This window comes from Papio anubis, chromosome X, assembly GCF_008728515.1.
Source record: "Papio anubis isolate 15944 chromosome X, Panubis1.0, whole genome shotgun sequence".
Lineage (NCBI taxonomy): Eukaryota > Metazoa > Chordata > Mammalia > Primates > Cercopithecidae > Papio > Papio anubis.
Window position 1 is genome coordinate 45,506,986 of NC_044996.1, and position 19,125 is coordinate 45,526,110.

The 19,125-nt window shown below is 39.4% G+C and overlaps 2 protein-coding genes across 3 annotated transcripts in view; both read right to left on the bottom strand.

Annotated features, from left to right (window-relative positions):
• The window catches only part of VSIG1 (V-set and immunoglobulin domain containing 1), a 151,413-nt gene that overhangs the window by 83,563 nt on the left and 48,725 nt on the right, over positions 1–19,125 (bottom strand). For both annotated transcript variants that reach the window (XM_021932514.2, XM_021932513.2), the window contains exons 7-8: positions 17,785–18,653; positions 17,393–17,537 (exon numbers count right to left, since the gene is read on the bottom strand). The gene's annotated coding sequence lies outside the window, so the exon portion shown is untranslated. The remainder of the gene's footprint in view (positions 1–17,392; positions 17,538–17,784; positions 18,654–19,125) is intronic.
• LOC108583801 (NACHT, LRR and PYD domains-containing protein 3-like) lies at positions 11,986–17,386 on the bottom strand. Its single transcript, XM_017954110.3, has 3 exons — positions 16,907–17,386; positions 16,619–16,789; positions 11,986–12,124 (listed from the first exon to the last, which is right to left on the bottom strand). Exons 1-3 carry the CDS (start codon positions 17,110–17,112, stop codon positions 12,022–12,024), a joined length of 480 nt encoding a protein of 159 aa, XP_017809599.2. The 5' UTR covers positions 17,113–17,386; the 3' UTR covers positions 11,986–12,021.

Consider the following 19,125-nt stretch of genomic DNA (forward strand, 5'->3'; position numbering starts at 1 on the left):
CATGAAAAAGGACGACTAAAATGGAGGCAGGTCAAGGTCATTATGTTTCAAAAAGTCAGGAACTGCTAGGCCAATGGTTTGGAGTAATAAACCACTTGGACTTTGAAACCCCCCAGGACAATGACATGAATGTTGGCAAGGAAAGATATGTGTTAGAAGCCAAAAGGCCTGGATTACTTTGGGGGCATGACCAGTGGCTAGGCAACAGAGATGAGCTGTGGTAAGTGATTGATTCTTCTGGCATGGGTTAAAGTGGTGGTTCCAGCAAAGAAGACAAACAATGGCCTGGAAGTGGTGCACAAGTAGCATTTGGTGACAAGGGTGAGCATGTAAGAGAGCTTGTTCACCACACAACAAAGAATCTGGGGAACATAGTAGAAATATTTATGAGGAAAGGAAGACATGGAAAGAAAGGCTGGGATAAGAAGCACAACCTATAAGAATATGAGAGACAATGGAAGCAAAACTGCTCTCCAAAAGTCTGCCCAGGTGGCAGTAGAGCTGGTCTGTTGTTCTCCTTGGAAAAAGGTTCTGTTGCCCTAATTATATAGCTTTGGAAACTTTTTGGCAGGAAGATAACTTTTTGGAAGCAAGCAATGTATATTAAACTTTTCATAAAAATTAACATTTTGTTAACAAATGTTTTTTATTGTAAAATACACATAACATGAAATTCACTAATTTAACCATTTTAAAGTGTACCATTCAGTGGCACTTAGTATATTCATAATCAATAAATGGTTTTGAACATAAAAAGGAGGTGGGGGACTTTTGTAGTGGTAGCCAGTGATAGGACTGTAGTGGGTTTCACTGTTCTCAAGGTTCCAAATGAAATGAAAGTATAAGGTCAAGATACTTCAGATTCACGGCTGGCTGAGGTACAGGTGATACAGAAGCAGATGGTGATTCTGGTTTATAGGCACTGAGCTGGGTGCAAATACTTTGTTCACTCAAAAATTTTGTATAAGTGAATATTGAGTACACTTCTCTCCTTTTGCTTCTGAAGAGCACAGTAACACATTATTCTGAGCCACAAAGTTAATTAACCATCTATTAGTCTTTTCTCATGTATAAAATTGACTAATATTAATAGTTCCAGAACTGTCATGAAGATTAAATATATGTAGAATGCATTAGCACAGTGCCTGACACATACTATGCTCTGAATAAATGGTAGCTATTATCATTATTATGTTATGGTACTGATCCAACTCTGCCTTTTATTAGAGCTATTAGAACAACGGTCATATCCCCTCTGCTGAACTAATCTCATTAAGGGCCGGGGCAGTGCACATTGATCTTTTTATACTCCATAGATTCAACACATAGTAGGAAGTACAGACACATTTGTTGAATGGAATAATTCTTTTATGTCTACCTCCTTCTTCCTCCACGCCTAGCTGAAGTCTATATCAAGAGGTTTGGTTGTTAACAGCACAGGTTTTAGAGTCAGATATAGAGTTGAAATTTGGCTCTGCCACTTACTACCTGTATGGCCTTTGGCATATTACTTGATGGCTCTGACTCTTACACGTAACATCAAGAAAATAAATATCTACTTCATAGAATTAGATAACAAAATTTAGTAAAATACGATGCCTGTACAAATATTAATAGCTTCTTGAACAGTAATAATTCCTATTGCTATTATTATGATTGATATGGTTTGGATCTGTGTCCCTGCCCAAATTTCATGTCAAATTGTAATCCCCAGTGTTGGAGGTGAAGCCTGGTGGAAGGTGATTGGATCATGGGGACAATTTCTCCTGAATGATTTATCAACGTCCCTCTTGGTACCGTCCTCACAATAGTGAGTTTGTTCTCATGAGATATGGTCATTTAAAAGTGTGTGGCACCTCTCCCTTCACTCTCTCTTCCTCCTGCTCTGGCCAGGAGGCATGCCGGCTCCCCCTTTGCCTTCCACCATGATTGTAAGTTTTCTGAGGCCTCCCCAGAAGCCAAGCAGATGCCAGCATCATGCTTCCTATACAGTGTGCAGAACCATAAGTCTGGTCTAGGTGAATGGTTCATAAAATCTCTTTTCTTTATAAATTGTCCAGTCTCAGGTATTTCTTTATGGCAATGCAAGAATGGACTAATACAATTATTAGTATCTGTTTCTTTTGGAAAAGGGGGCACACCCCCAGCTCATTCTAATGGGGATTAAGGAGTGGTTTGGTGAGGTGGGGCAAGATACATTCCCACTAGGGAATGGAACATGTTACTGCACCTCCAACTCATTCAGGGAAGATTTCCTAGAGTTAGGAATGCAACAAAGACACAAGAGAGTAAGAGAAACTGAATCAACTATAAATAAAACTGGCAAGTGGGTGACATTTGTTAGTGGTGTACACCTTCTTTCCCCAGGCCATTACCTCCTTCTCCAGTTTAAGCACTTACTGATATGCCCAGACCAAGCCTGCCATGTTGTCTACCAAGCTCCAGAACCTCCTCTTTCCCTCTCCTCTTCTAACCACTAAAAGTCACTTGTTCTGTAAGTTCTAGACTCCTGGGAACCAGTCAGGAGCTAATATGCTAACCTAATTAGTGGTCAGGTGTTAACAGGCTGCTAATAGTTTCTTGTTTCTTCACTATGCAGTGCTTTCAAACACCATATCTCATGAGAGAGGCTTGTGGTGAAAACTGAAGGCCTGGGAATGGGGAAAGGATCAGGTCTTTGGACAAAGAAAACTTTCCCGTATAGAGTAGGCAACTGCTTACTAAGCCCTTGGGTAGAGTGAGCCTTGAACAAAAGAAAAAGAATATGAAGTGAAATGAGCAGGCCCTTCCCAGTAAACTCCTTTGATGTTCTCAAAGTGGTAACAACCAGAACAAACACCTCAAAGTTGCTGACACCCCCTTTAGTGCTTACACATTACTCTTGTTGACAGTATCTTTTCTGATCTTTTCTCTCTTAAGGATTTCCTAACCCTTGCTTGCCTCAGATCCAGAGTCACTGCCACCTGCATTTGCCACCAACTGGTAGACCAGTGTTTCACTTTCTATCATCTTTGAGACTCAATTCCAATGGTAGGCTTGCCTTTCACCAGCCATCTATCACCAATGAACATTTATTGAACACCTAACATGTGTAAGGCTCTGTCTTTCCTTCTTGGCTACTATTGAGACTGTATAACGAATTGAATATATGGAATTTTATTCACAAATGTGCCACTAGTTATCTCACAGATGGAGACATGTTTAGGCAATTTTTTTTTGCCATGAAAGTATGCAACTTTCAATCGATTTACCCACCTGGTTCCTTTTTTTGAAAAGTGTACAAACACTAGAGTGATCAATCATCCTGCTTTCCCAGAACTGAGGGGTTTCCAGGGATGTTCCATGTTAAAACAGGGGGATCCTGGGCAAACTAGGATGGTTGGTTACAGTAGAACATTTAATGATTGCCCACTGTTTACCTAGGATGACTTTAGGCACTGATGGGTTGTATTCCAGGCCAGCCTTAAATGAAAGCCAGGGCAAGTGATGCTTTAAGGCAGAAATGTGCTGGTAAGTGTTTCTAACAACCAGTTCTCTGGGTGAGGGTGAGGGGGATCCCTGAATTGTAGCATTTACTAATTTCTATGGTATAAACACACCCACCATGGCTAATTTCAAGCTAACAAAGTTATGTCATTAGAGAAAATATGTAGAACACCATTATTTAATATTTCCACCACACAGATAAAACCGACATGAATAACCTTATGAGCACAGATAGTAAAATGCAGCAAAATAATTAGAAAGTGATGAGTTTTGAGTTTGTATTACCTTTATTTTAATATAATTTATTTAATTGTAAGTTTATGATTTAATTTTTGGTAACGGCTTTGTTTAAATAGTCAACTTGCAAAATTCCTGAAAATTTAACCATCAACTTTCATGAGACAGTACTTCAGTTCCAGCACATCACTGAAAGGATCCTGGGAAAGTCACCCCTTTTCATCATGTTTATGTCTCTTTTCCACTGGTTTGCCACAAAGGCCTGAAAATCCACCAATTGAAATTTATTTCCTTGGTCTGAGCTCTGCCTTTAGTGTACTAAGAAGTGCAAGGCCACAAATAAGGACACTTATGTTCCAATCTAATCTCAGTCTAATAAATGAATTAGCTGTGTGACCTTGACCTATTAGGACCCCAAGTTCCTCATCTGTAGAATAAGGGGGTTAGATAAATAATGTTCTTAAATGACTCTTTCAGGCATGTTTGTGTGTGCATGTGTGTGTGTGTGAATGTGTGTGTTTACAGTTGCATTGCAGTATAATTCACATACAACAAACTGGAAAAGTTTATATAGTACAATTTGATGAGTTTGGACGGAAATCATCACCAAAAACAAGACAATGAGCATAACCATTATCCCCCCAAATTTTCTTTTGACGTTTTGGAGAGCATCCCTTCCTTTCCCCAGTCCTGTCCTTAAGTAACCACTGATCCATTTTCTGTCAATAATAAATACTTCCAATTTTCTAGAATTTTTAAAAAATTGAATCATATGTGTTCTTTTTATCTAGCATCTTTCCTTTAGCATATTTATTCTGAGATTCATTCATATTGCTGCACGTATCAATAGTCTGTTCCCTTTAATTTGCCATATTCCATTGTATGGATGTAGCACAATTTGTTTATCTATTCACCTGTTGATGGACATTTGAGTTGTTTCCAGGTGTTAGCTATTAACAAAGCTGCTGTGAACAACTTTTAGGCGTTGTGTAGACAAATGCTTTCATTTCTGTTTGCTACATATCTAGGAATGAAATAGCTTGGTTGTACAGTAAGCATTTAACATTGTGAGAAACTGACAAACTTTTTTCAAAGTGAACATAAGACTTTACATTCCTATCTAACAGTGTATGAGAGTCTCATGACTGTAAATACTTATATGGCCAATCCTGTTTATTTTATTCTTTCTAGGGGTGTGTAGTGGTATCTCATTGTGCTTTTAGTTTACATTTCCCTAAGGAATAATGATGTTGAGTGTCTTTTCATATGCTTATTTTAAAATATATATCTTATTTGATAAACTGTCTGTTCAAACGTCTGCCATTTCAAAAATTGTGTTGTCTTTTATAAAGTCGTATACATTCTTTATATATTCTAGATACAAGTTCTTTGTCAGATATGTGTTTTGCCAATATTTTCTTCCAGTCTTTGGCTTGCCATTTTAACTTTGCAGTAGGGCCTTTTGAAGAGCAAAAGTTTTAAATTTTGATGAAACGGAATTGATTAATTTATTTCATTTTATAGTTCATGATTTTACATGTCTTATTAAATAAATATTGCCAAGCCAATGTGACTAAAACCTTCTCCTGTGTTTTCTTTCAGAAGTTTGATAATTTTAGCTCTCACATTTGGTGTATAATCCATTTTGAGTTAATATTTGTGTATAGTGTGAAGAAAAGGTTGAGAACCATTCTTTTGCAAATGGCTACCCAATTGTTCCGGCACCATTTGCTGAAAAATATTATCCCTTCACAGTAGAATCTGCTATGGCACCTTTGTTGAAAATCAATTGTCCATATGTATAGATATATTTCTGAATTCTATCCTGTCCATTGTTCTAAGTCTATCTTTAATATAACACTGTTTTGATTACTATAGCTTTGTAGTAAGTTTTTGATTCGGGTAGGATGAGTAAGTTTTGAAATCAGATGGAATGAGTCCTCTAACTGTTTTGTTTTGTTTTTGAGATAATATTTCACTCCGTCGCCCAGGCTGGAGTGCAGTGGCAGGATCACAGCTCACTGCAGCCTCAACCTCCCAGACTCAGGTGATCCTCCCACTTCAGCCTCCCAGGTAGCTTGCACTACAGGCGTGTAGCACCGCACCCAGCTAATTTTTTTTTTATTATTATTTTTTGTAGAGACAGGGTCTCACAATGTTGCCCAGGCTAGTCTTGAACTCCTAAGCTCAAGAGGTCCACCTGCTTTGGCCTCCCAAAGTGTTGGGATTATAGGGATGAGCCACCGCGCCTGGCGAGTCCTCTAACTTTATTCTTATTTTTCAAAGTTGTTTGAGCAATTCTTGATTCTTTGTAGTTTCATATGAATTTGAGATTCAGGTTGTCAATTTCTACTAAAAAAATGCCTATTGGGATTTTGCTTGGGATTGCAATGAATCCAGAGACTAATATGGGAATAATTGATCTCTTAATATTGTGTCTTCCTATACATTAACATGATATATTGCTCCATTTATTTAGGTCTTTGATTTACCTCAGCAAGCCTTCATAGTGCTTAGTGCACAAGTCTTACACATCTTTTGCCAGATTTACCCTTAAGGATTTCAAATGTTTGATGCTATTATAAATGGTATTTTTAAAAATTTCTGTTCCTGATGGTTTGCTGCTACTATACAGAAATACCACAATTAATTTTTATATATGTATCTTATAGCCTGCAAACTTGTTAATCCCACTTAATAGTTCTAGCAGCTGTTTTGTAGATTCCTTAGAATTTTCTGTACAGAAGAACAAGTCATCTGGAAGCAAAACCAATTTTACTTCATTCTAATCTTTATTTTTCCCCTTATGGCAATGGCTAGAACTTCCAGTAGAATACTGATCAGATGTAGTGAGAGGAGACATCCCTGCCAAACTTAGGGAGTAAACCTTCAACATTTCACCAGTAGGCTGGACATTAGCTGTAGTGTTTTTTGTTTTTTGTTTTTTTCTTAAGTAAATCCCTGTTTATAGGCTAAAAAACTTCCTAAATATTCTTAGTTATTATTTTTTTTATCAGCAGTGAATGTTGGAGTCTGGCAAATGATTTTCTTCTGCATCTATTGATATAATCATGTTTTTTCTTCAGTTTGTCCAAATGATAAATTATGCAAATTTGTGAATGTTGCATCATCCTTGCATTTCTAAGATGAAGCCCAATCGTTCATAATCATCAATTATATATTGCTGGATTTTATTTGCTAAAATTTTAAGTTATTTTTGCATCTATCTCTATGATAGATATTGAGGTATAGTTTTCTTTCCTTGTAATATCTTTTTCTGGTTTGGGTAGCAGGGTAATGTTGACCTCATAGAATGTTAGGAAACGTTTACTTCAAATTTCTCAAAGATTTTGTGTAGAAGTGGCATTTATTTTTTCTTCTTCTTGTGTAGAAGTGGTGTTTGGTAGAATTCACCAGTGGAGACATTTATGCCTAAAGTTCCTTTTTGGGAAGGTTTTCAAATAAAATTTAATTTCTAGGTATTGGGCTATTTAGGTTTTCTATTTTTTTTCTTGAGTTAGCTTTGGTAGTTTGTGTTCTTCAAGGTATTTGTCCATTCAATCAAATTTATAGAATTTTGATATAAAGTTATTCATAATACTGCCTTATCTTTCTAATGTCTGTAGGATTGGTAGTGGTGGCCCACTCTCATTCCTGATATCGGGAAGTTGTGTCTTCTCTTCTTTTTTTTCCTAATCAACTTGCTAAAGGTTTATGAATTTTATTATCTTCTCAAAGAACCAACCTTTGGTTTCATTGATTTTTTTCTATTTTTTTTATTGTACTGATTTCTTTTTCTATTTATTATTTCCTTTCTTCTACTTACTTTGAATTACACTTGATTTTCTTTTTCTAGTTTCTTATTGTGGAAGCTGAAGTCAATGACTTAAAACTTTTTTTTACTAATATAGCTGTTTAGTACATTTCCCTCAAAGCACTGCATTGCCTATATTCTACAAATACATGTATCTTATGGGTTTTCATTCAGTTTAAAATACTTTATAATTTCCCTTAAGACTTCCTTTATGAGCCATTGATTATTTTAAAATGTGTTATTTATTTCCAAATATTTGGGGAATTTCCATATATCTTTATTTTTTAAATTTAATTCCATGTGGTCAGAGGATATACTTCATGTGACTTGAATCCTTTAACTTTATTGAGACTTGTTATATGACCCAGATATGGTCTATCTTGGTACATTTTCAACACACACTTGAAAACAGCATGCTTTCTGTTGTTTGGTTGAGTATTACCTAAATGTTAATTAAATCAAGTTATTTGTGTTGTTCAAGTATTCTATATTCTGACTGATTTTCTGTCTCCTTGGTCTAACAATTAGTGAAAGAGAGGTGTCGAAGTCTCTGCCTACAATTGTGTATTTGTTTACTTCTTAGGTTCAGCCAGTTTTTGCTTCATGTATTTTGAATGTCTGTTATTAGACACATGTATAGTTAGCATTGTTATGTCCTCATGATGAATTAGCCTATTTATCATTATGAAATAGCTCTCTTTATCTTGATAATATCCTTTGCCTTGCAGTCTGCTTTCTCTGATAATCATATAGTCATTCTGGCTTTTTTAAAATTAATGTTAAACATCTTTTATGTTTAACCTATTTGTGTTTTTATGCTTAAAGTATGTCTCCTACAGGCAACATATAGTTGGGTTTTAAACAATATTTTTTCCATTCTACCAACCTCAGCCTTTTAACTGGGTTGTTGTGAGACCATTAACTTTAATATGATTATGATATGGTTCTTTTTAAATCTACCATCTGTTTTTTTATTTGTCCCAACTCTGCCTGTTATCCAATGTACAAAAAATTGTTGTTTCATATATTTTGCTCATTTTTTGAGTTGTTAAGATGACAGGCTAAATCTAGTAACTGTTACTCCATCATTGCGAGAAAGTGGAAGCACTCCAAGTTTTGTGGTTCTCATACTGATTTGTTGTTCTTTACATTATGGATGTTAGCCTTGTGATTTATATGCGTGCCAAATAAGTATTTTCAGTTTGTCACTAGTCTTTTAATTATATATATTGTGTACTTTTTCATAAAGAGGTTTTATGATGTTATCAAATCTTTCGTTCTTTTCCTTTGAGTTTTTAATGTCATGCTTATAAATCCCTGCCCCTATATTTTCTTCTAAACCATCACGTTTTAAAAGAATAAAAATGGCATTGTGATTTTTAGCTCCAGATTAACTGCAAGAACAAACCAGCAATCCTGAAAGGACCCACAGACCCTCCAAAGGAAATGGACTGCTCCTGCAGGACCCAGGAGACACCCCAAATACTGTAAGTGCCCCATCTGCAGAAGTTGGAAAGGGAGACCCTCCTCTCCTGAACACACATCCCCACTGGAGAAGCTGAAGATCTGTTTGCGGGAGAAGTTTCTGATTTTACCTGCAGCTAAGTCAAGTTAGAGAGCTGAGCCAAGCAAAATACAGGGGTAGAGGAAGCAGCAGAAAGGCCCTGGGAGCTCGCTGGGTCCCCAACAAGCCCATTCCTGCCTGGCACCATAAGGATCCATCAGGAGGGTGGCCAGAGGAGCAGGGGGTAAAACTCCACAGGGAGAAGGAAATCTCTAGCTGAACTCTGTAACAATTTGAATGGCGTGAGAAGCCTCCTGGCCAGAACTCGGGGAGGGTACAAACCCAGCTTACAGACTTCACAAGTGGTAGAAGAACTAAAGCCCTTTTCTTTCGCAGTTGGGAGGCAGAAAGCCTTAGACAACTTTTCAAGCCTGTCTTGCCCTCTGTCTGAAAACAGACTCAAAGCTGTGGCGGGTGGCACGGTACAAGTGAGACTGGCCCTTAGGTTTGCATGGGAACTGGGCGAGGCCTGTGACTGCCAGCTTTCCCCCACTTCCCTGACAACCTGCATGACTCAGCAGAGGCAGCCATAATCCTCCTAGGTACACAACTCCAGTGACCTGGTAATCTCATCCTCATCCCCTGCAGCCACTGTAGCAAGACCCGCCCAAGGAGAGTCTCAGCTCAGACATGCCTAGCCTTGCCTGCACCTGATGGTCCTTCCCTACCCGCCCTGGTAGCGGAAGACAAAAGGCATATAATCTTGGGAGTTCTAGGGCTCCGCCCACCGCTGGTCCCTCTTCACACTACTACAGCTGATGTTTTCTGGAAAGTGCCACTTCCTGGCAGGAGGCCAACCAGCACAAAAATAGAGCATTAAACCACCAAAGCTAAGGACCTTCATGGAGTCCACTGCGCCCTCTGCCACCTCCATAGGAACAGGCGCTGGTATCCATGGCTGAGAGACCCATAGATGGTTCACGTCACAGGACTTTGTGCAGACAACCCCCAGTACCAGCCTGGAGCCGGGCAGACTTGCTGGGTGGCTAGACCCAGACGAGAGACAGCAATCACTGCAGTTTGGCTCACAGGAAGCCACATCCACAGGAAAAGGGGAAGAGTACAATATCAAGGGAACACCCCATGGGACAAAAAAATCTGAACGACAGCCTTCAGCCCTAGGCCTTCCGTCTGATAGAGCCTACCCAAATGAGAAGGAGCCAGAAAACCAACCCTGGTAATGTGACAAAAAGAGGCTTGTCAACACCCCTCAAAATTCATACTAGTTCACCAGCAATGAATCCAAACCAAAAAGAAATTCCTGATTTACCTGAAAAAGAATTCAGGAGGTTAGTCATTAAGCTAATCAAGGAGGGATAGAGAAAGGCAAAGCCCAAAGCAAGGAAACCCAAAAAATGATACAAGAAGTGAAGGGAGAAATATTCAAAGACCTAGACAGCTTAAAAAAAAAGCAATAAAAATTTCAGGAAACTTTGGACACACTTTTAGAAATGCAAAATGCTCTGGAAAATCTCGGCAACAGAACTGAACAAGTAGAACAAAGAAATTCAGAGCTCGAAGACAATGTCTTTGCATTAACCCAATCCAACAAAGACAAAGAAAAAAGAATAAGAAAATACGAACAAAGCCTCCAAGAAGTCTGGAATTATGTTAAATGACCAAACCTAAGAATAACTGGTGTTCCTGAGGAAGAAGAAATTTCTAAAAGCTTGGAAAACACATTTGGGGAAATAATCAAGGAAAATTTCCCCACCCTTGCTGGAGACCTAGACACGCAAATACAAGAAGCACAAAGAACGCCCGGGAAATTCATTGCAAAAAGATCTTTGCCTAGGCACATTGTCATCAGGTTATCCAAAGTTAAGACGAAGGAAAGAATCTTAAGAGCTGTGAGACAGAAGCACCAGGTAACATACAAAGGAAAACCTATCAGATTAACAGCAAATTTCTCAGCAGAAACCCTACAAGCTAGAAGGGATTTGGGATCCTGTTTTCAGCCTCTTCAAATAAAACAATTTTCAGCCAAGAATTTTGTATCCAGCAAAACTAAGTATCATATGAAGGAAAGATACAGTCGTTTTCAGACAAACAAATGCTGAGAGAATTCACCATTACCAAGCCTCCACTACAAGAACTGCTAAAAGGAGCTCTAAATCTTGAAACAAGTCCTGGAAACACATCAAAACAGAACCTCTTTAAAGCATAAATCACACAGGACCTATAAAACAAAAATACAAGTTAAAAAGTAAAACTAAAAAACAAACACAAAAAATCAAAGTACGCAGGCAACAAAGAGCATGATAAATACAACTGTACCTCATATTTCAATACTAACATTGAATGTAAATGGCCTGAATGCTCCACTTAAAAAGATACCGAACCGCAGAATGTATAAGAGCTCACCAACCAACTGCTGCCTTCAGGAGACTCATCTAACACATAAGGACTCACATAAACTGAAAGTAAAGGGGTGGAAAAAGGCATTTCATGCAAACAGACACCAAAAGCAAGCAGGGTGGCTATTCTTATATCAGACAAAACAAACGTTAAAGCAACAGCATTAAAAGAGACAAAGAGAGACATTATATAACGGTAAAAAGTCTTGGACAGCAGGAAAATATCACAATCCTAAACATATATGCACCTAACACTGCAGTTCCCAAATTTATAGAACAATTACTAACAGACTTAAGAAATGAGATATATAGCAACACAACAATAGTGGGGGACTTTGATAGTCCAGTGACAGTACTAGACAGGTCATCAAGGCAGAAAGTCAACAAAGAAACAATGGATTTAAACTATACCTTGGAACAAATGGACTTAACAGATATATACAGAACATTCCATCCAACAACCACAGAATACACATTCTATTCAACAGCACATGGAACTTTCTCCAAGATAGACCATATGATAGGTCATAAAATGAGCTTCAATAAATTTAAGAAAACTGAAATTATATCAAGCACTCTCTCAGACAACAGGTGATTCCAGGCTTGCTCATTTTTAAAACTTCCATCTTTCTAAATGCATCTTCATGTAAAGGATCTGTGTCAAGGCTGTGAAAAAGGGAAAAAATATTGCATTAAGTCAAGCCAAGAGATGCCTACAGTAGCTTTCCTATTCCCATGGATAAGATTCCAATTCACACTTGCTCCATGGCACCACTGAGTTACTTCATCCACTCAGTTAACTACCTCCTCCTCCAGCCTTAGCACCTTTCCTTGAGTCTCAAAAGATGAAAGATAAAATTCTTAACTCTTTCTCTTGAAATATCACTCCTGTCCCTCCCTGCCTTGTCCAAAGCCCTGCTCCATTAGTCCATTAGTTTTTACTCCTGTAGTTGCAACCTCTTCCTCTCTATGGGTTCCTTTCTATAGGTCTATAAATCTGCCTGTCTCAAAACAAGGAAAAAAAGGAAAAAAACAAATCCCTGCTTCTTCCAGTCTCACAATTGCCTCTAGCTACAACCCCGAATCTATTCTCCTTTTCATAAACTTCTTTTAAAGGTAATCTCATCTCTCTTTCTCCATTTGCTTATTATCTATCTCTTCAAGTCACTACAATATGGTTTCCAGCCCTACCACACTACTAAAACAGCCCTTGACAAGGTCTTCCATGACCTGCTAATTGCTAAATCCCGTGGACACTTCACAGTGCTCATCCTATTGGATCTCTCTGCTGCATTTGATACTGTTGAGCACTTCTTCCTTGAAATTCACTTCTTCTTTAGCTTTCAGGACACCATTCTCTCCTGGTTCTCTTCCTAAGTTTTCCTTTCCATATCCATCGCTTTAAAATTGGTGTTGTCTAGGGCTTATTCCCCAGAGAGGTTTTTCTCTTCTCACTTTTCCTAGTAGATCTCATGCACTTTCATAGATTCAGCTATCACCTCTTTGTGGATGATCACTTCCCAGGGCACACTCCTACATCCAACCACCTACCTACTAGAAAACTTCTTGAGCATCTGCCTCCCACCCCACCCTTCAAACTCAGTATGTGTAACCATGATTAAAACCCACTGACTACAAAAGAATGTACAAGCTCTTTCAAATGTGTAGCAAGGTATCACTTTTAGTTTTTAGTGGATAGAAGCTAATCTTTATCTAGCAAAGTGAAATGAGTGACCCTGTTAGTTATGTAATTGTAGGGTAAGTAGACATTTAATGCCATTGAAGTGTAACAAGACCTTTAGAATTTTTTGAGTGATTTAGCAAAAGTTGTCTTGCTTCCTGATAAGTAGAACTCGCTGTTGGGGAAAAAGTGGATCAATTTGCTTAGGAAGCCCAGAGGTCTTTTGGGAGTTAAGAGACCAGTTACCTACAACCTCTTCTTTCCAAATTTAGAATTAGGAATATGTATCAAGATGAGTAAGAGCGTTTCATCCAAAGTCCTGTGCCTGGGAAAGCACGAAGACTCCGAAATAAAATTACCTTGAAGAAGAAGACTTAAGTAGTATCCCTGGCTCAAATCAAGGGCCTACATCTTTATGGGCAAGGCCAGGCTTCACCACATATGTACCTGTGGCTGATGAAAGGAGCTTCTCTAGACCCAGCCACCATGACATATATGGTACTTCATAGAACAACAGCTGCACATTTGGGTGAAGACTAAGATACCTGTAACTCTGCAGCCCAAGTGTAATGCCACTGCAGGCAAGGCTGGCAGGGATGCTGGACCAGCCAGGGTATCTCTGTCCAGTCACCAAGCTTCTGTTGGACTGTGTAGGGTCAGTTCTCAAGATCAACCCGATGTGGCAGTGAGAAATAGCAGCAACAGTAGAAGGCTTCTCCATCTAGCTTTGAAAGCAAAACTGGCCCCATCTTTGGGGCCAGTTTAGAAAGTTGGGGTGAGGAGATGCCTCAAAATGTACTACTACTAGGGCATGTGAAAGAAAAAGAGATGACTGAACTTGTATTGAGAATTCTGTTAACAGGTCTTACTCATCACACATGGCATACAAGGTCCTGACTAACTCCCCAGTCTCATTTCTTGACATACTCTGCTTTGCACTTTATGCTCCAGCAATACCAAAGTTCCTAGAGATACCCCAACCTTATCCCAGTCAAGTACCGTAAACCATGCTATTTATCGTCTGCGTACCTTTGCTCATGCTATCGCCTAAGTCTGGACTACCTTCTCCACTTTTACCCCCGTTGCCACTAGCTACAGTCCTAAGACTTGACTCAGGTGGCTCTTCCTCCAAGAAGCTTTCCCTGACCCTCCTGGGCTAGGTTGATTGTATCCTGCCATGGCTCTCCTAATAGCTCATGAGTGTGTCATTGCATTAATCAATTTATGTGCCTGTCTCTACTACTAAGACCACTGGCCCCTGAAGAGCACAGGTCATGTCTCCTATCTTATTTATTCTTGTCTCCCCTGCACCTGGCACATTTGTCTGGTACATAAGAGATATTCAGCAAGTGGAATGATTATGGAATGAATAAACATTAGTATTTTTTTTCCCCCTTTGAGGCAACCTCCTCTTCTTTTCACTTGACCTTCTGAATGTCAAAAAACCTGTTGTTGCTTTTTTTTTTTCTTTTTGAGACAGAATCTCACTTTGTCACCCAGGCTGGAGTACAGTGGCATGATCTCAGCTCACTGCAATCTCTGCCTCCCGGGTTCAAGCAATTCTCCTGACTCAGCCTCTCAAGTATCTGGGATTACAGGCATGGGCCACTACGCCCTACTAATGTTTTTGTATTTTTAGTAGAGACAAGGTCTCACCATGTTTGCCAGGCTGGTCTCAAACTCCTGGCCTCAGGTGATCGCCTGCCTTGGCCTCCCAAGGTGCTGGGATTACAGACACGAGCTACCGCACCCAGCCAAGACACCTGTTTTTTTGTTTTGTTTTTTTGTTTTTATTACATATCATTAACTGTCTCCTTGCCTTGACCCCAAATTACTAACTGATCTTCTATATGTACTTACTATATGCAAAGCACTGTGCCAGGAAGTTTACAGGGGAAAATAAGGTGAGGAATAGGATTCAGACCCTGCACTCAAGCAGGTCTTAGAAAATAACCTTCCTCCAACCTTTCCAATATTCAGATATGACTACCCCTTCTAGGAGACTCTCCTGGATTTATTCCTGTTCAACTCACCACACTAAATGATCTATATATTCTACTCACTTTACTTGGGTAAGCATATATTTATATTGACTTCAGTTTTGTCTGATATACACTCTAACATTTAAAATGTATTTGAAGTCAGCAAATTGTGTCTACTTTGTATGTGTGTGTCCTTTATTTTGTACTCAGAGCTATTATTGCACACTGCTATCAACTGGATTGACAATTTATAAGGGTTTGAAGGTTGGACTGAAAACACAATGGAAGTGTATTGGTTAAAAGACAAAGCATGAGCAAAATAAGAAATGGCACAACAACTTACAATAAAAAAAAAAATGGCATGCCATCACTGACAAAATGATTTCTCCTTTCTGCTACTTAGGAACTTTATTATAGCATCAACACTGTGGAATGCTATCACATTAAATTACTCTACATTTAAAGAAACATTAAGGTTGATTGTTGAGCTTATTTCAGCCTGTTGATAATAAAGATTCCATCTACTTCTTTCTGAGAAAGACACCACAGACATTCCTAACCTCTGAGGCTTATCATGTTATAAATAATTCCCTTTGCTTGGGTAGGAATCACCACACTCTTGGGCCTTCAAAACTAACAGACTTCACCTGGCTAGTAGAGAACCAGCTTCTGTTTTAGCCAGACTCGTAATCAGGCTTTTATGCTGTTCTCATTTATCCATCAGATTGGCTTTGGAATGTAGAATTTTTGCACTCGGCCTTTACTTTCCATTGTATGTTCCAGTTCTGAATGCCAGAAACAAACGGCCATTTGGTCACTGGTTAGCTGCCAACAGAGCACTGCTGTATTTTAATTAAGAATTACTTTGTGTATCATGCCAGCCTGCTGAGCTGACAGACAGACACTGACCAGAGAGGGCCAAGACCTCCATCCTCTGTAACTGCACCATTATAGCTTCATCCCTTGAGTGTTGGAAGACTCTCAAAATGTATACATCAAGTCCTCTAGCAGTTAGAAGTGGAAATGGAAAGAGGGCAACATTTATAAAGTACCTCCTATGTGCAAAGGGGTTGTACTAGGCACATTCATAATTGCAGTCTATTCAATGCCTATGTTAACCCCAGATAGTCAGGTACTAGCATTATCACCATTTTATAGACAAGGATACTAACATTAAGCAAGCATGGTCAGATAGCTAGTAGATGCTAGACCTAGAATTTAAGCCAAACCTAGCAAATCCTAAATCCTATGTTCTTTTTCTTACACCATGTTACTTCCTTTAGCAGGTTGATAACAGAGAAGACCGTCCTTTGCCTCTCCCTGATCATGTCCAGGGAGGATAGGCCTATTGGCAATTTCACTTACTTTACTAGTAAGATAAAGTAGGCTTGGCCTGCCCTCAGTTTTTCTTCTCTTTCCTCACTACAATGGGCTATGACCAAACCCAATATGCCTGTCTTGACCCCTTCCCTTCCACTTCCCTCTCCAGTGACTTACTAGAATGTCTGAAGTTTACATATTGGATGAATCAGTGCATCACATAGCATCTGCACTCCAAAATCCTTGAGGTCGTTTCCACTTAAGTCTAGCAATGTTAGGTTCTCATCTCTGTTGAGGACAGAGGCGAGGGCTCCACAGCATGCATCTGTGAGATGACATTCTGCTAACCTGTGAGTGATCGAAGATTCAAGAAAGTAATCGCTTTTATCACAAGTTCCCAGTGGCCCTCCCTTTCAAATACAGTCTAGAATAGAGGCCTAGTAGACAGAGTCCCTGTGCACATACCACAAAGTCTGTAGTTTACAACAGGGGCATTTCAGCCCTTCACACAGCACCCGCATGCCCTCGTCCCCTAAGGCATTGTCACTGAAGTCAAAGTCTCTCAGGTGTTCATTGGTGTAGAGTGCATTGCACAAATCCTGACAACATGCCCCAGACAGGTGACAGGTCCACAACCTGCCAGGAAGTAAGGTAGAGAAGGCTGGCATCATTGCATCTGCACTGGGTCACTTTAAGAATTGTGTTTGCCCATTAGAAAAAAAAAAAAACAACAACTTAAGAAATCAGAGTGTCATGCAAAAAAAAATTCCCTTGGGCCAAGGCCAGGGAGAGACTGTGGAGAAAGAATGATTTATTCCCTGTAAATTATTTGGTTCTTCATTTACTGCTTCCTTGGAGATTTATTCACCAGGCCAAAAAATACTCATTTAATTTTGGGAGTTGCTGAAACATCAGGAAACTTTGCCCGTGGCTATAGTCCATGATACTTACGCCAGATCTTTTAAATGACAGTCAGGCTGTTTTAATCCTTCACAGAGCAATTTCAGTCCCATATCTTCAATTTTGTTATTAATCAGAATCAGCCTTGTCAGGCTCCGGGTGGAGCTCAGGACTTGGGCAAGGGGTTCACAACAAGCTGCAGAGAGGGAATATTCAGAAAGCTTAGAGGGATGAGGAAGACAAGGTGGCTGTTATCTATGGCAGCAGGGTGTCCCACTGACTCTCAAATCCCAAGGCCCATGAGAAGGACAAGGACAAGCAGACACTTACACAAGATTCTCAATTATACCCTTTGTGTGCTGCAGACTTTCACAGAGATGCTGTACTCCTGTGTCCCCCAAGACATTGGCAAACACAAACAGCTCTTTTAAAGCCTGACTCACTTGTAAGAAAGAAGAGAGCTCCACACAGCTAGCATCTGTGGAGTGACAGGTGCTCAAGCTATCCAGAGAAAAAGAAAAGAAAAATCAGCCTCTGCCATCATTTTGGCTTCCTGGAAATGTTCTGCCCATCTGCCCATTTATCTAAGTCCTCGCCATCCTTTAAGTTCTAGCCCCTGCCCTACTTTCCTCTCAGAACCTCCTCCTGAGGTGTCTAGCTCACAGTGACCTTCTCCTCTCCCCTGGGCTCATCTAGCATTTCAAATGATTTTGTGGAATTTGACACACATCTGTGTCCTAAGGACAGCCTTGTCATTTGCAGAACTTTTGATAACTCCACTCACATCTAGCCCAATGTTGGGTACATAGTAGATACTCTTTATATAGTTAATATTTAACTGTCATTCCTATAAACATACACAGCTGTGGTACACTAGATAGACCATGAGATTTGGAGACAGATTTTGGAGTCACATTCTGACTTATTAGTAGTGTGACTGTGGAACAGTCATTTTTCTCCCTGAACTCCAGTTTCCTCATCTGTACAATGAGGATTTTAAAAATCCACCTTATATGGTTATTGTAAGGAGGGATTAAAGTGAGATAACTTCTAGCAAGCACCAAGCACATAGCAGGCACACAACAAGTTCAATAGTCATTACATGACACCAGATAAGTTCTAAGGAACTTACTCTAGTTTCTCCACTTTGCAGTTGGAATGTCTGAGACCCACACAAAGATACTTCACCCCTATGTCCCCCAAGGGATTTTCACTCGGGTCCAGCTCAATGAGGTCTGGGTTGCAAATAAGAACACAAGAAAGATACCTGCAAACAGCTTCTGAGCCTTCTGGGAGAAAGCTAGCACATAGCCTGAAGGGAAGGGTGTACAGAGACAGAATTGACCACTTTTTAGTGTACTATTCACTCCCTATCAACAATATTGCATGAACACAGAAAATCAAGACCCACAGATACAAGATGCCCAGTCTTGAGCATGTCACAACCCCTTATCCCCATGGCAAGGACTTGGGCAATAATTTCATAACAATATGTCCCACAGTGGAAACTCAGTAAATGTTGACTGCCCAAGAAAAGGTTGAGAGAAAATATTAAGATAATCTAATCTCATTTTAAATCCCTGTATGAATTTAACACTCTATCTCATATCTTCTTTCAAATCCCAGGAGATGAATCCAATAATCATAAACTTTATAAGCAAAAGGTCTTTCTTGTGGTTCACATCTATAATCCCAGAACTTCAGGAGGCCGAGGTGGGTGGGCTGCTTGAGCCCATGAGTTTGAAAGCATCCTGGGCAACATGGCAAAAGCCCATCTCTAAAAA

Coding starts and splice junctions, on each gene's coding strand:
- LOC108583801 (XM_017954110.3), bottom strand. CDS start 17,112: ATGATGCCAGCCTTCTCTACCTTACTTCCTGGCAGGTTGTGGACCTGT. Junction 16,790..16,906: donor TGTAAACTACAGACTTTGTG/GTATGTGCACAG, acceptor GATCACTCACAG/GTTAGCAGAATGTCATCTCA. Junction 12,125..16,618: donor TGTAAACTTCAGACATTCTA/GTAAGTCACTGG, acceptor CCTTTTTCACAG/CCTTGACACAGATCCTTTAC.